This window comes from Lucilia sericata, unplaced genomic scaffold (assembly GCF_015586225.1).
Source record: "Lucilia sericata isolate MDLA Ls3-8-SP2 unplaced genomic scaffold, ASM1558622v1 Contig000099F_arrow, whole genome shotgun sequence".
In the NCBI taxonomy this organism is placed as follows: domain Eukaryota; kingdom Metazoa; phylum Arthropoda; class Insecta; order Diptera; family Calliphoridae; genus Lucilia; species Lucilia sericata.
This window is the reverse complement of record NW_023994131.1, coordinates 623,148-638,543: the sequence shown is the minus strand read 5'-3', so window position 1 is coordinate 638,543 and position 15,396 is coordinate 623,148. Positions and strand designations below refer to the sequence as shown.

General features: G+C 34.0%; 1 protein-coding gene across 2 annotated transcripts in view; it reads left to right on the top strand.

Annotated features, from left to right (window-relative positions):
* Nucleotides 1-15,396, top strand: part of LOC119599991 (probable elongation factor 1-delta) — a 46,548-nt gene that overhangs the window by 23,361 nt on the left and 7,791 nt on the right. For both annotated transcript variants that reach the window (XM_037949975.1, XM_037949974.1), the window contains one exon: nt 2,504-2,584. In XM_037949975.1, coding sequence (XP_037805903.1) covers nt 2,504-2,584 — 81 coding nt within the window. The remainder of the gene's footprint in view (nt 1-2,503; nt 2,585-15,396) is intronic.

Below are 15,396 nucleotides of genomic sequence, written 5' to 3'. Positions count from 1 at the left end.
AACAAACAGCTGGCTACTGGCGGAATATAGACATTATAGAGCTTTAAGTTGGTTTCTCCCGATCTAAATGCAATACCTAAATATTGGTCTCTGGAGTTAGAATCGAGAGAAAGAGCTCTATACTGCACGGTGTTATGAATGATTTTTAGATCTGATTAAGATGTCGTTTGTAAAGTATGACATCAATTATATTTTGCTGGTTAGTCTTATTTTTCTTGCAATCAAAATTAGGTAATTTTGGAGATCTAAAAATTTGATATTTTATTTAACTGCCCAGCAAAAAAAGTGCGGAAAAAGATGTAGTATTTTCATCACAACTTGTAACCCGAAGTGCTTCAAATTCGGGTGTAAAACCTATGAATTTTACATTAGCGTGTCATTGGAGGGATGTTGTTCATTTTTGTCAACTTTGAACTACATCTAATATCTTATTTTTAGAATCAGTAAAAATCCGATATTTGGATGTCAAAAATAAAACACATTCTCTTAATGACACGCTTATGTAGATTTCACTACTCTTTCATCAAATCTTGATGTACTTCAAATATATTATTTGTAATGACTTTTCTACATCTCTTTCCTCACTTTTAACTGGGTTTTTATTTGTAAGGAAATATTTGGTTTATAAAAGTGAAAAATATGTAATCGCATTTTAAGATGTGATTAATGTCCCAGCAAAAAAAGTGTGGAAAAAGATGTAGAATTTTCATCACAACTAGTAACCCGAAGTGCTTCAAATTCGGGTGTAAAACCTATGAATTTTACATTAGCGTGTCATTGGAGGGATGTTGTTCATTTTTGTCAACTTTGAACTACATCTAATATCTTATTTTTAGAATCAGTAAAAATCCGATATTTGGATGTCAAAAATAAAACACATTCTCTTAATGACACGCTTATGTAAATTTCACTACTCTTTCACCAAATCTGATGTACTTCAAATATGTTATTTGTAATGACTTTTCCACATCTCTTTCCTCACTTTTAACTGGGGTTTCATTTGTAAGGAAATATTTGGTTTATAAAAGTGAAAAATATGTAATCGCATTTTAAGATGTGATTAAGATTTAGTTTGTAAAGTATGACATCAATTATTTTTTGCTGGGGTAGTTTGTAAAGCATGACGTCAATTATTTTTTGCTGGGTTGCAAAACAATGACATAGAAACAATTTGTCTGATAGGACAACGTTAAAAATGGATATTTTGTTCTTACTGCATTAAATACCCAGCAAAAAAAGTGTGGAAAAAGATGTAGAATTTTCATCACAACTAGTAACTCGAAGTGCTTCAAATTCAGGTGAAAAACCTATGAATTTTACATTAACGTGTCATTGGAGGGATGTTGTTAATTTTTGACAACTTTGAACTACATTTAATCTTATCTTTAGAAGCTGTAAAAACCCGACATTTGTATGTCAAAAATAAACCACATTCTTTCAAGGAACGCTTAAGTAAATTTCATAGGTTTTTCATCAAAATTTGAAGTACTTCGAATATGATGTTTGTAGTGACTTTTCTACATCTCTTTCCTCATTTTTAACTGTGTTTTCATTTGTAAGGATATGTTTGGTTTATAAAAGCGAAAAGTATGCAATCGCATTTTTAGATGTGATTAAGATGTCGTTTGTAAAGTATGACATCAATTATTTTTTGCTGGGTAATTACTTTTGCATTTTGTTGTAAAGAATTCGTAATTTATACAGAATAAGATGTTCAGAGAATTGTATATAAAACACAAAAATTGGTTGAAAAATCTAAAATTTATTTAAAATTTCCCATACCATTAACGTCCCAGCAAAAAAAAGTGTGGAAAAAGATGTAGAATTTTCATCACAACTAGTAACCCGAAGTGCTTCAAATTCGGGTGTAAAACCTATGAATTTCACATTAGCGTGTCATTGGAAGGATGTTGTTCATTTTTGGCAACTTTGAACTACATCTAATCTTATTTTTAGATGCAGTAAAAATCCGATATTTGGATGTCAAAAATAAAACACATTCTCTTAATGACACGCTTATGTAAATTTCACTACTCTTTCACCAAATCTTGATGTACTTCAAATATGTTATTTGTAATGACTTTTCCACATCTCTTTCCTCACTTTTAACTGGGGTTTCATTTGTAAGGAAATATTTGTTTTATAAAAGTGAAAAATATGTAATCGCATTTTAAGATGTGATTAAGATGTAGTTTGTAAAGTATGACATCAATTATTTTTTGCTGGGGTGTTTTGCAGCATTTGAATGCTAAATGTGACAGTAAAATTAACTTTTTTGAAAATATATATTATAAACGGTTTATAAATCAAATATAAATATCTGCACAATCAACATATTTATCACCACTATTTCGATGTGTTGCTAAAGGAATACACCCATCTTTTTGATGTTGGGTATAGAATTACGTAATTATTAATTACTTAAATTTGCATAAGTTGTATAAATTGATAAAAATTCTTTAAGAAATATAAGATCTAACATATTTTTTAATATATTTTGAAGGATTCATCTATAAACAGGAAGAGTATATTAGTTTCCGAAATTGCTAAAGCCAGAGAACACATCAAAAATTCTTTGGAAAAGGTAATTATATATACTGCATGTTTAAACGGTTTTATTTTAATTTTAATAATTTATAAGCAAACAATTTTTACCAATAGATTCCTCTGAATATTTAGAAGACTATCATATTTTATCATAAATCGGTAACTGCAATCATAAAATAATTTGAATAATGAATGATTGTTAATCGCCTGTTAGACGTACATATAAGCGCTGTGTGTGAGCATCACTTTTTGAAAGAGAACAAGTTTGTGTCATAGCGAAATTTTGTTGTTCTTTCACCAAACACTGTAAGCAAAAAAAAAAATATGTTCTTATCAAGCGGTGCTCACAATCGTACGCATTTTTAGTATAGAGAAATCAGGATCCTTTAAAATCATAGCTGTAAAATAATGATTAATAATTAATAATTATTAATTAGATTATTTTTATTGAAAAGGTAAAATTAATGATTAATTAACGATTACTTTAAATTTTTAATTAATTATTGATTACAATTAAAAATAATCTAAAAATAATCAGGGATTAATTGAAATTAATGAAAATAATCAAAAAATTAGTTGATTATTTTCGAGGATTTATTTTGATTATTTTCCATATATTTAATATAATTTCCTCCCAAAAAAACTCTAAGAAAAATTTAATAACTTTACCGTCATCAGCTAAAAATTACGGATTTTTTAGACCCAGTTCGAAAAGATTGCAGTAATTTTATTTTTTAACATGTTGTACTGAGATCAAGATTTTTAATCGAAATAAACTTGATAAATTTATTGTTTTCAATAAAACAGTCATATAATTGAATAGTGTCATAACTTGAATAAGAGTTTTCCATTACACTTAATGTAAATAGGTAGGAAATTATACTAAATATATTGAAATTAATCAAAAATAATCAAAATTAATCCCTGAAAATAATCAAATTAATATTTGATTATTTTCATTAATTTAAATTAATCCCTGATTATTTTTTATTTATTTTTTTTAATACAATTTTATAACCAAGCCCATAGGGCCAAATATGGCTTAAAAACTACTAACATACATATATTCAAATTCAATATTATGAGCTATTGAACATAAAAATTTAACAAATTTAATAATATAAAAAGCTTAAACCTAAATGTTCATTCAAATTGGAAACTTGTTAATAGTTAAGTAATTTCACAGCTATTATAATATTCTACAAGTTTGTTTTTAAATATATTAATTGGGAAATTAAAACTCCTTAAGCTCGTAAATTCAAATAATTGTACCAAGTACTTTGGAAAACCTTCTACAATAATTTTATAAAATTGCAACATTACCCTAATATCATTAAAACTCCTAAATTTACACCCTAAAAAGTCAATCACATAAGCAGTGACATGAGATCTAATTCTAAGATTATAAACATATCGTACAATTCTATTGAAGAGAAGATTATATCTACGCATTAAGCGATCACAAAATCCAGTAAAAACCTCAGCACAATACAACATGTTAGACATTAATAAAGCATAAGCAATGTTCTTCTTAACATATGTATGCAAATAAAGATTCAAAGAATACAATCTACGAAGTGTATAATTTATTCTGTTACATAGCCAATCAATATGATGTTCAAAACTAAGGTGACAATCAATATAAACTCCAAGACATTTAACATACTCTACAAACTCAATACTAACATTGTCAATCATAATAGATAGATTAACATCAGTTCTAGGTGACTTAAAAATCATAGCCTTGGTCTTCTCACGATTAATACATAGTCCACAACTTGACATCCAACTAGAAACAGAAGACAACACCGTATTAACTAAACACTCCAAGGCATCAACAAACTGACATTCTCCTGCAAATAGTAACTGAATATCATCTGCAAAAATAAACAATTGACAAGAAAATCCCTCAACAGTTAACATAAGATCATTCATATACAATAAAAATAATAAGCGACCAATAACAGAACCTTGCGGAACACCACTTGTGACCAAAGAACATACAGAACAACATTGACCATACTGAACAAACTGATATCTATTAGAAAGATAGGAAAATAACAATTTACACTCAGTTGAAGAAAATTTAAAGAAATTACATAGTTTTTGTATTAACATTGAATGACTTACACGATCAAACGCCTTAGACAAATCAAGCGCAACTAAAACAGCCAAATCATTCCTATCCATAATTTTCAGACCTTTTAGATTAATTTTAATCGTAATCAATTAATAATCAGAAATTTTATACCAGAGAATTAAATAATCATTACGATTATTTTTGATTGATTATTAATCGTAATCGGAATTTTACAGCTATGTTTAAAATAATGGTACTTTAATGGGTCGATTATCGATAGCAACCGAACCTCAGTTGAGTTGTCTGTTGCCAAAACGAAATTTAAAAATGGCAACTGGCTATTTTCAGTTGCCAAATTTCTAACTAGAAATTTGTGGTTGCTGAGATGTTTTTTAAAACTATAGTGTGGAATTTCGTAAAAAAAATAATACATATTTTATTTTTAAATAATGTTGATTCAATGGGTGCGTGTAATTTTTAATGAGTCCGTATCATTTTCCAGTAACTCTTTTTAAAAACAAAATCCTTCATTTCTGAATTTATTTTATATTTTTTCACAAACTTAACTGTAATTTAATTTTTTTATTTGCTAGTCTGTTTGTTTACATTTCTTTGAAAAAAAGTGTGGAAAAAGATGTAGTATTTTCATCACAACTAGTAACCCGAAGTGCTTCAAATTCGGGTGAAAAACCTATGAATTTTACATTAGCTTGTCATTGGAGGGATGTTGTTCATTTTTGACAACTTTGGACTACATCTAATCTTATTTTTATTTTATTTTTAAAAATCCAATATGTGGATGTCAAAAATAAACCGCATTCTTTCAATGACATGCTTATGTAAATTTCATTGGTTTTTAATCTGAATTTGATGTACTTCGAATATGTTATTTGTAGTGACTTTTCTATAACTCTTTCCTCACTTTTAACTGGGATTTCATTTGTAAGGAAATACTTCGTTTATAAAAGCGAAAAATATGTAATCGTATTTTTAGATGTGATTAAGATATTGTTTGTAAAGTATGACATCAATTATTAAAGTTCTAAAAATTTGCGACAACTTGTATTTCGATGTGGTGGACCATTTTCAATCAAAAAGTCGATTTTCAAATTTTTCAGGAGACGATATACATCTTTGGTGTTTAATTCATATGGTAGATGCCCCGCCAATTATTTCAAGTTCCCCAATTTTTCCCAATCGCCAAATTGGATTTTTATTTAACATATATGAGAAATTTTAATACATATTCTAATAGTTTCCAAAATATAAGAGTTTTCGTATTTAATTCATGTGGAAGGTGGCAAGCTCCCTTTGAAAGCCCACTATTTTTCTCCATATGTTCAAATGAATGTCGAAGTTTTTCGTGCAAAATTTTAAGATTCTAGCTCTAATTTTGTATTTAATTCATATGGGAGGTACGCCGCCATCTAATGCTTGTCCGCCAATTTATTACCCAAATATTAATATGGGTGCAAAAGTTGTTCGTGCAAAATTATAGGATTTTAGCTCAAATAGTATCCCAGATATACGAATTTTTGTAAATAATATATATGGGAGATGCTAATCCTCCATAATGAAAGTCAGCCAGTTTTCCCACCACACGTTCTCATGGGTGTTAAAGTTCTTTGCAAATTTTGAAGATTCTAGCTCTAATTGTTTCCCAGAAAATCGATTTTTTTTAAATTCATATTGCTAGTCCGCCCATTTTTTATCTTAAATATTCATGTCGATACTTAAGTAGCTCCAAAAAAAAATTGAGGACTGTTATATTTTCTCAGATATACTATTTTAAGATTTTCTTATATGGAAGGTGCCTACTTAAAATTTCGAAATAAAAAATAGCCTATAGTTCCTTCCAGACTTACAGGAAGGTAAAAAATTCAAGAAAATCGGTCCAGCAAAGTTAAGCAATTTGTTTGTTGTATTTTTTAAAGAATATCTTATATTTTAATTTTCTACCAAAAAAAGTAAAATCGTGATATTAATTAACGAGATTTTTGATAAAATGTGAACATACTGTTAATTTTTTAATTTAATTTATTTGGGGAGTACTGTGTGAATTTTATTTAGAATTGTATAATATTGATTCTTATTCAATAAAGCTAACACATAGTACCACCCTAGCCACTCTAAGTATGGGGATATCACCGTATACCACTATAAAACTATTACATGCTAAAATCTTGATTTTCTACCTCATATTTTGATGCTTTGTTTTATGGATAAAATACAGTAGGCGTATTTGGATCTAGATAGATATTCTTGATTTGTGTTCAAAATATATATAAGTGTATGTATTAGCTGAAAAATATTGCTTTTGTGCAAATTTAAATATTTGTAAATATCTAAATTAAGTATTTTTCCATAAGAAAACAACTTTATGTTGTTGCCAAGCTACTTAAGGTCTGTTTAGAGGTCTAATAAATTTAAACATAGTGTTCTTCCTAGTTCGTATATGGACTTTGGAGAATATAAATGATGAGTTCAATGGTTTTCGTTGGATACAAGTTGCTCCTCTATGGCTGTTAAAGATTTTGAAAGACCGCTCAGTGCGTATTTTTTATTAATTCTCTGTGTCATTTCATGAATTACTATATATTACATTTTTTAATGATATTAGTTGTGTTTTGTTGCTATTAATAAGTGTTAACTCTTAGGACCAATCTTTAGGTGAAAGATTAGCGATTAAATTAAAATTAATCCTCGAAAGATGTTTTTGAGTACTCAATTAGTTAATTTTGTTTGCAAGTTTAAGCGCCCAATGGAGGTGGTTTAATCTTAAGCACGAAATGCAAAAGTGTAAACAGCTGATGCAAAAAAATTAATAAAATTTTTATAAATATAAACATTAAAATGTTCTATTTATTGATTAGTATAAATTATGGACACTTCAAAATATATTTTTTTGTTTTTAATTTAAGTTTTCATTAAATTTCATATTAAATTTACAATTGTCTTCTTCTTTTTTATAAAATATGCATTGTTTTGATAACAAACAGTGACATTTTCTGTTGTTTTGTATGGCAACACTGCGAAGTTTTTTACACGTTAACTCCTAACGTTTATAAATTTTAAATTTATATGAAATTGTCTTTGAACGTTAGAAACAAAACACAACTATTGATTAAACATCTCATAATTGTATTCCATTGATTTACACTTGTTTTAAAAATATAAACAAATTTTTTATATTGGAATTGCCTCATTCTTTTCTTTTAAACATTTTTAACGCAAATAACTTCAAAGTTTCACACTATGAGTATATTATTTTTGCTAATTGCAATTGGAAATACTTAACAATGTCCTTTTAACAATAAAACAATAAATTCCAAAAGGTAATTAAGAAATAATTTGAAAAACCCAACGAGATTAACTGGAATTCTCAATATGCAAAATACTTTATTAAAGTGAAAATTCTCATGAAAAATAATAAAATGCAACAACAAATGAACCAAAATTTGTATTTTAATATTTTTCTTGGTTTTCCCATTTTACACAATCTCTAATTCAATTGGAAAACATAAATTTACTTTTTACCTGTTTTTTCGAATTTTATTTATGAACAAAAAACAAAATTTTCTTAAAAAAAGGTAGGCAAAAATCTTAGTTGATTCACTGTACATACATATGTATATAGTAGATACATTTTATTTTTTTATAATATTTTTATAATTTAGTGTTAATAGGGAATAATATTTAGTAAGTGGCGGACAATGCGTCATGCAAAAACATAGGGGTGAAAGAGAAGGATGTACTCGGAGAGAGCTCTAATCTACCTCAGCCTTTAAATATAGGTGAGGGTTCCGGCTCTGAATCCTCAGATGATAATAACAACACCATTATAGCAAATCCCAAAAAGGATGAAGTGGAGCAAATGGTGAAACAGGTGAGTGATAGCATAGCTAAACTACCTTTTACTAAGACTATCTGGAGCACAGAGGAGGAAGTTGAAAAAGATGCTTCAGGAAATCATTGTTAGTCAATCCAACGACACTCCAAAGGAAAAATCGGAGAAGAAAAAGAGCACCCCGTCTTCTAATACACAGTCGAAGCCAAGCCATACTTCACTCAAAGGAACCTCAAGTCAGAATCCTGCGAGTAAGGGTGACAACGCCAAGATAGATATTCCGAAAACGATCACGTCGGTGAAATCAAACTCGAAGGTACGGGTATCTCAAAAGAAGCCCCGAAAATCGAGGAAAGAGAGGCTAGACAGTGGAAAAGGAAAATTTGCCAGAAGAAGACACCGGGACGATCTCTGTTATGCAGTTTACGATGCCGGTAATCCGACAGGCAAAATTCCAATAGACCAACAGAGTAAGGTAGAAGATCTGGTGAACAATAATATAGTGGACCATGCAATCGCTTCAATGGGCAAACAACCAATAGAGAGCGTGAGCTGCGAGTTCAGCATGGGCGTGAACCAATGTGTTAGCACTCTAAAGAACTTAGTGGAAAGTATCCCTCCTCCCTGGGACGGCGCTAAGCTAGGACTGGCAAAGAAGAGCGAGCTTCCGGTGCTCTTAAAGTCCACCGTCTACATAAAAGAATGGGGCTGTAAACTAGCTAATGAACGTATACTGGAAATTCTTGGTGGTCAAAATGCCGAGTTGGCCGTGGAAAATGGGATGTCTTTTACAGGAAAGAAGAACCTGAGGGAACTTTATCTGTAATAGGTAACGACCAGAAATCTATGGCTAGCCTTGCCAAGAATAAAGGTAGGGCTTACTTCGCCTCTAATTCGCCGTCATATTCAAAATTGGGAAGGTGCCGATTGGAAGGGCTGTTACAACATGCCTCGAAAAGGACACTAAAATACCTAAGATCACGGCATCAGTAGCAACTACTGATAACGTTAAGGAGTCAAATCCTAAAAGCGAGGAAGCTACCACTAACTCGCCAAAAGAAGGTGCATCTGCCCTTTCCAAAATTGTGGAGGCGCCGATTGAAAGGGATGTCAAAACCGGCCCGATAAGGACACAAACACCTAAGACGACACCCAAAGCATCATTAGCAAGTACTGGCAATTTTGAGGAGTCAAATCCTAAATGCGAGGAAGAAATCACTCACTCGCCAGATGACAGAACAGCAGTGCTGTCCAAAATTGGGAAAGTGTCGATTAAAAAGACTGCTCTTGCTATGCCTTATAAGGACACCGCAGTGCCATCAGTGGTACCCACTGCATCAATAGCCACTTCAGGTTACCCGGAGGAGTCAAATCCAACGAGCTGGGATGTGATCACTAACTCGCTGGAAGACAGTTTAAATGGATGACAATGATTGAGGTTATCCGAATAAATCTCCATCAGAGCGAGACGGCTACCAACGCTCTGATGGCTAAAATCAACACAGGTAAGATACATACAGCTTTAATCCAGGAACCTTTAACAATTCGTAACAAGGTTTCTGGATTAAATCACGTAAATTTCCAACTTTTCTACGCTGATACAGGGTCTCAACCGAGAACATGTATGCTATGTCACAAGAACTTATGTTTTCTCCTCTCAACAGGATTATCCACATCGGATGCAACAGTGCTGAAGCAAGGTCGTGGCAACATATAACTTGCATCTGTTTACCTGCCTTTCGTTCTCCGACACTACCACCAACGTCGGAGCTGATGAAACTTGTCGAAGAGGCACAAAGGAAAAATAAGAAAATTGTAATAGCTTGTGATGCCAACTCCCACCATGTAGCTTGTGGTAGTACAAACACCAATCGCAGGGGATTGATCTTGATCACATCGAACTGAGGTAATAGAGCTATCTTCGTCAATACAATCAGAGAAGAAGTATTAGTAATAACTATATGTTCAGAAGAGCTTATAAACGAAATTCAGGATTGGAGAGTTTCGGACGAGCACTCCTTTTCTGACCATCGGTACATAAGATTCAAAATACTACGGTCGCCACCAAAGCCGATAAAGTTTCGGAATAAGTATAAAACTAATTACTATTCGGTTCCTTACTATAGATGCCAAAGTAGAAATGCTCACAAGTGCCTTGGTTGAATCGTTCGAGGACAGCTGCCATCTGCGAGAGCTAAGATCTGCCCAGGAGAAACCCTGGGTAACCGGGGAGATCCGGAACCTTGGAAAGACTTCGCAAACTATTTAACCGGGCACGGCGTAAAAAGACCGCAGTATACTGGGATGAGTATCGTAGTAAACTTGGTGAATATAAGAAAATTGTTCGTAAAGCCAAAAATGGAAATCTGTCTTTTTCACAAGAAAGACAAAAATTTCTACATATACTGAACCTTGCTTCCTGGGCAAGAAGATACCAGTGACAGACAAAGTTAAGTACTTAGGTGTAATCCTCGATCGGAAATTAAAATGGAGACACCACATAGAGGATAGGATCAACATGGCACATCGGTGCTGGGCGATATGTAGGAGAACTATAGGCATGAAATGGGGTCTTAGTCCTACTTTGACAAATTGGCTTTATAAAAGTGTAATTAGACCAATTCTAGCTTATGCTTCAATAATCTGGTGGACTGCTTTAGACAAAAAGTGCAATATCAAACTACTAAAGGGAGTTCAGCGTACATGCTGCTTGGGTATAAATGGTGTCATGTGTACTCCAAGGCTCTGGAAACGATATTCCACCCATTGAAACATAATTAAGATATAAGGCTGCGCTTATAGCCGTACGGCTCTTTACTTTAGGCGAACTGGCCAATAGCGGTTATAGGACACGTCATCAATGTATACTGGGCACTTTGGAAGGTTATACACAATCATGGGACGTGCCTGATCATATACCAGACACAGAATATGTCGGAAACTTTGAAACGCTGATCCCAGATAGAATGTCGTGGTCAAGCGGAACATTAGAGAAAATACTGGTAGGAATCCGTTGTTACACGGATGGCTCTAAATTGGGGGACAAAGTGGGCTGGGGTTCTATATTGAAGACTCAGAAACAGAAATATACTACTACAGAAGTACGAGCAATAACGGAATTGGATTAGAATAAATATGGCGCCAACAGCACTTAATATATTTACCAATAGCCAGAAGGCAATTAGGGCGATATTAGGCGATAGAACTAAATCTAAGACCGTATTGGATTGTAGAAAAGCTTTAACTGAATACTCTCCCAGAGGTAAGGTTCACATGATATGGGTACCAGCCCACTCGGGAGTAGTCGGTATTGAAAGGGCAAATGTAATAGCTTTAAAGGGTAGGGAGCTCGAGGCAGTTAACCTGACAAACGCGAAACCATTCGACGCGACAAAAGCTGAACTAAAAATATGGGTGAGAGAATCCCATAAGGCTTCTTGGAATAATGAAACAGTGGATAGAACCGAAGGTTCTATCCACTGTTCTATCTCATCAGGGGTTACCCTGATGAGATCAAGACGAAAAATCTCCTCAAAATGAGCAAGTCTGAAGTTAGAATGATGGTACGTATTCTGAGTGGACGAGCACATCTATGCAAAATTGGACGTGCGGATTCAGACAAATGTAGGGCATGTGGAGAGGACAGTGAAACTCTGGAGCACTTTCTTTGCCACTGCAGGCAGTCGTCGAAGTTAGATCCAAGTATCTTGGAAGTGATGTTATTCCGGAAATAACATTCCTGACTAACACTGATTGTAAGATTCTTAGGAATAACGTTCAGGAAACTGAGTTTATGAACACTGAAAAATAATTCATTCAGTTTTTTTTTTCATGATAATTAGCGCACAACAGGCCCGATAGTGGCCTAGGTGTATTTCTTCGGATTTGATGTAGTATACATCCTCCTATCAACCTACCTACCTAGTAAGTTATGACAAGTGCTCAATAAAAATATTTTTTGCTTTATTTATAGCATAAGAAAAATTTTGTAAATGTGCAGTAAGTAGATCTTAAAAACTTAAACATTTCATATAAATTTGCTGGTGTTTTTGTTGAAATTATTTTATAAAATAGATAAAGTAATCTAAAACGAATATATGTTGAAAAAGAGAATCCAAAAAAAATCTAATGTGTGAAGAAATGTGATCATGTACTCTCAAACTATATACGTATCTAATTATCCTAGATCTCAATGCCATAGTTTAATAGCGATAAAAGAAATACATGTGCTATTGTAATCCTAATTCTTAGTTTTTTAGTTGCCAGTCTGTCAAAATAACCACAGATGACACAATATCGATAACTTTTGGGCAACTAACGAAAGTTATCGTACATAATGCCAAGTTTTATGTCAGTTGCGTAGACTGCTGGCAACTCAAATGAATTTTGATTGCTATTCATTATCGAACCATAAATTTATCTTCTATCTACAGTGTCTCTCATAATTATTCGAATTTGGGTAAACTATAAAAAGAAAGCAAATTTAATAATATATTTTATGTGCAAAATAAATAAATTAATTTGTTATATTGTCTAGATAGTCCTTATGTTTGATATAACGCTTTTTAAAACTTGAAAAATTTGCATTGACTTAAATTAATTGTGCTTTTTTAAAAAAAGTTCATGAAATTGCCACACAAAAGTATACGAATTTTTCCTGTATTTCATATTTGATCATATTATACGCAACACAAATTTTAGAATCAAATGGTTTTTATGCGTAATATTGTTTTAAGGGGTTACTATCCACGGAAAGGATATATTTTTGGCCCATTTGGTCCACAATTTTTTAGGAATTTGTACCCTGTTTTCATGTAATATCATTAAAATGGCGATTTTTGGCCATAATTGTTGTTGTTGTAGCAGCGACACCTGAAATTACACGTATATATATTTAAACATTATTCCCTACTCTTCTTCTTCTTCGCTCTGGTTATCCAACTCCGTTAGATCTAAACCCAGTAGACGAGCCGCATCCAACGGCTGAGTCCAAAGGGATTCAGGTTCCAACTGAGTTGGATTTGCCCTGCAGTTAAAAAGGTGTTGAACATTGTGTGGGCCTGTTCCACACGCAGGACAAAGATCTTGAATGGTGTCGTTTATTCTCGACCAGTACGAGTTTAAACGGGTACACCATCCGGATCTTAGTTGTGCCAATACCACTCTAGTACGACGTGGTAGGTTTCGTTCCTCGTTTGCAACGGGTGGGGGACGGCCTCCCAGTATTATACTAACTCGGTGGGAATTGATGGAGTCTTCCACCGCCTGTTGATGGATAGTATTCAAAGCTGTCCTGTATGAGCTTTCGTCCTCTATATCATCCAGGTGTTCTTGGATGTCACTCTCATACATACGAAGATCTTTCCTGACATGCCTCGGGGGGGGTTCTAACTCCGTTAGATGGTGGTTAGGGTGGCCCCTCCGATGACATCCCAGTAGGAACTGCTTTGACAGCATGATGTTATGTTCCTTAACTGAAAGCATCTTCGTTTCGTCATGCAGATGTTCTTCGCATGTCATTTGAATGCAGCCTGTCACCGTTCTTAGGGCTGCGTTTTGACAGCTTTGAAGCTTCTTCCATTGCGTGTCGCTAACTCTAGGTGTCCACACTGGCGCTGCGTAGTTTACCACTGACCGGCCAATCGTTTGGTAGGTAGTCAACAAGGTTTCTTTATCCATTCCCCAAGTGCTGCCGGCTAGAGACTTGAGTACCTTGTTTCTACTTCGCATCTTGTTGCAGATTGCAGTGGTGTGCGCTGAGGACATAAGGAGGCTATCGAATGTGACACCAAGTATTTTGGGGTGATTTACCGTCGGAATTTTTTCGCCATCGACTGTCACATCCAGTTCTAGCCCTACTTCCTTAGTCCAGGTGGTGAAGAGAGTTGCTGAGGATTTCGTAGGTGATATTTTTAAATTCCTTAAATGGAAGAAGCTGGAAAGATCACATAGGTAACTGTTTATCAAACCGCAAAGGTCATCAATACTATTGCCCGTGGCCAATATCGAGCAGTCATCGGCGTAAGATATTATTTGGACGCCGTCCGGGGGTGTTGGGAGTTTAGACATGTAGAAATTAAACAGGATCGGCGAAAGAACTCCACCTTGGGGTACTCCCTGTTTAATTCTACGAGATTTAGATCTCTGGTTCCTAAACTCCACAAATGACTGTCGACCACACATGTAGTTCACTAGCCATCTCTTGGTGTTGTCAGAGAGGCCAGATGTTAAAATGTCTCTGAAGAGAATGGCGTGATTGACCGTATCAAACGCTTTTGATAGGTCGAGTGCCACGAGGACCGTTCGTTGACATGGTCGGGCCTGATTAAGGCCGTGGCAAACTTGTGTGGTGATGGCGGTTAAAGCTGTTGTCGTACTATGCTTTAGGCGGAATCCATGTTGATGATCTGCAGGATGTAGGTGTTGTTGTAATTCCGGGAGGAGTAGTGCCTCAAGCGTCTTGGCAATTGGTGACAGGAGGGAGATAGGCCTGTAAGATTCTCCCTGGTTTGCACTTTTCCCTGGCTTCAGCAAGGGAACAACCCTGCCCAATTTCCAGACCTCGGGTATTATAAGGGTTGACATCGACAAATTGAGGACTTTTGTAAGGTACTCAACTCCCGGTTCATCCAGATTTTTCAGCATCAACATGGATATACCGTCTGGGCCAATAGCTTTCGATGACTTAGCATCTCTGATGACCTTCGTAACCTCGCTCGTAGTAAAAACATATGGTCTGTCACTGACTCGAAGATCGTGTACCTTCCTTACGATGCTTCTTTTCGCCTTGTCTCTGTCGGGGTGCTCTATAAATTGACGTGCAAAGTAGTTCGAGCAGCGCTTAGGGTCGGATACGGTATTTCCATTGAAGGATATCGCGACCCTATCCTCATGTTTGGCTGGATTCGACAGAGATCTGACA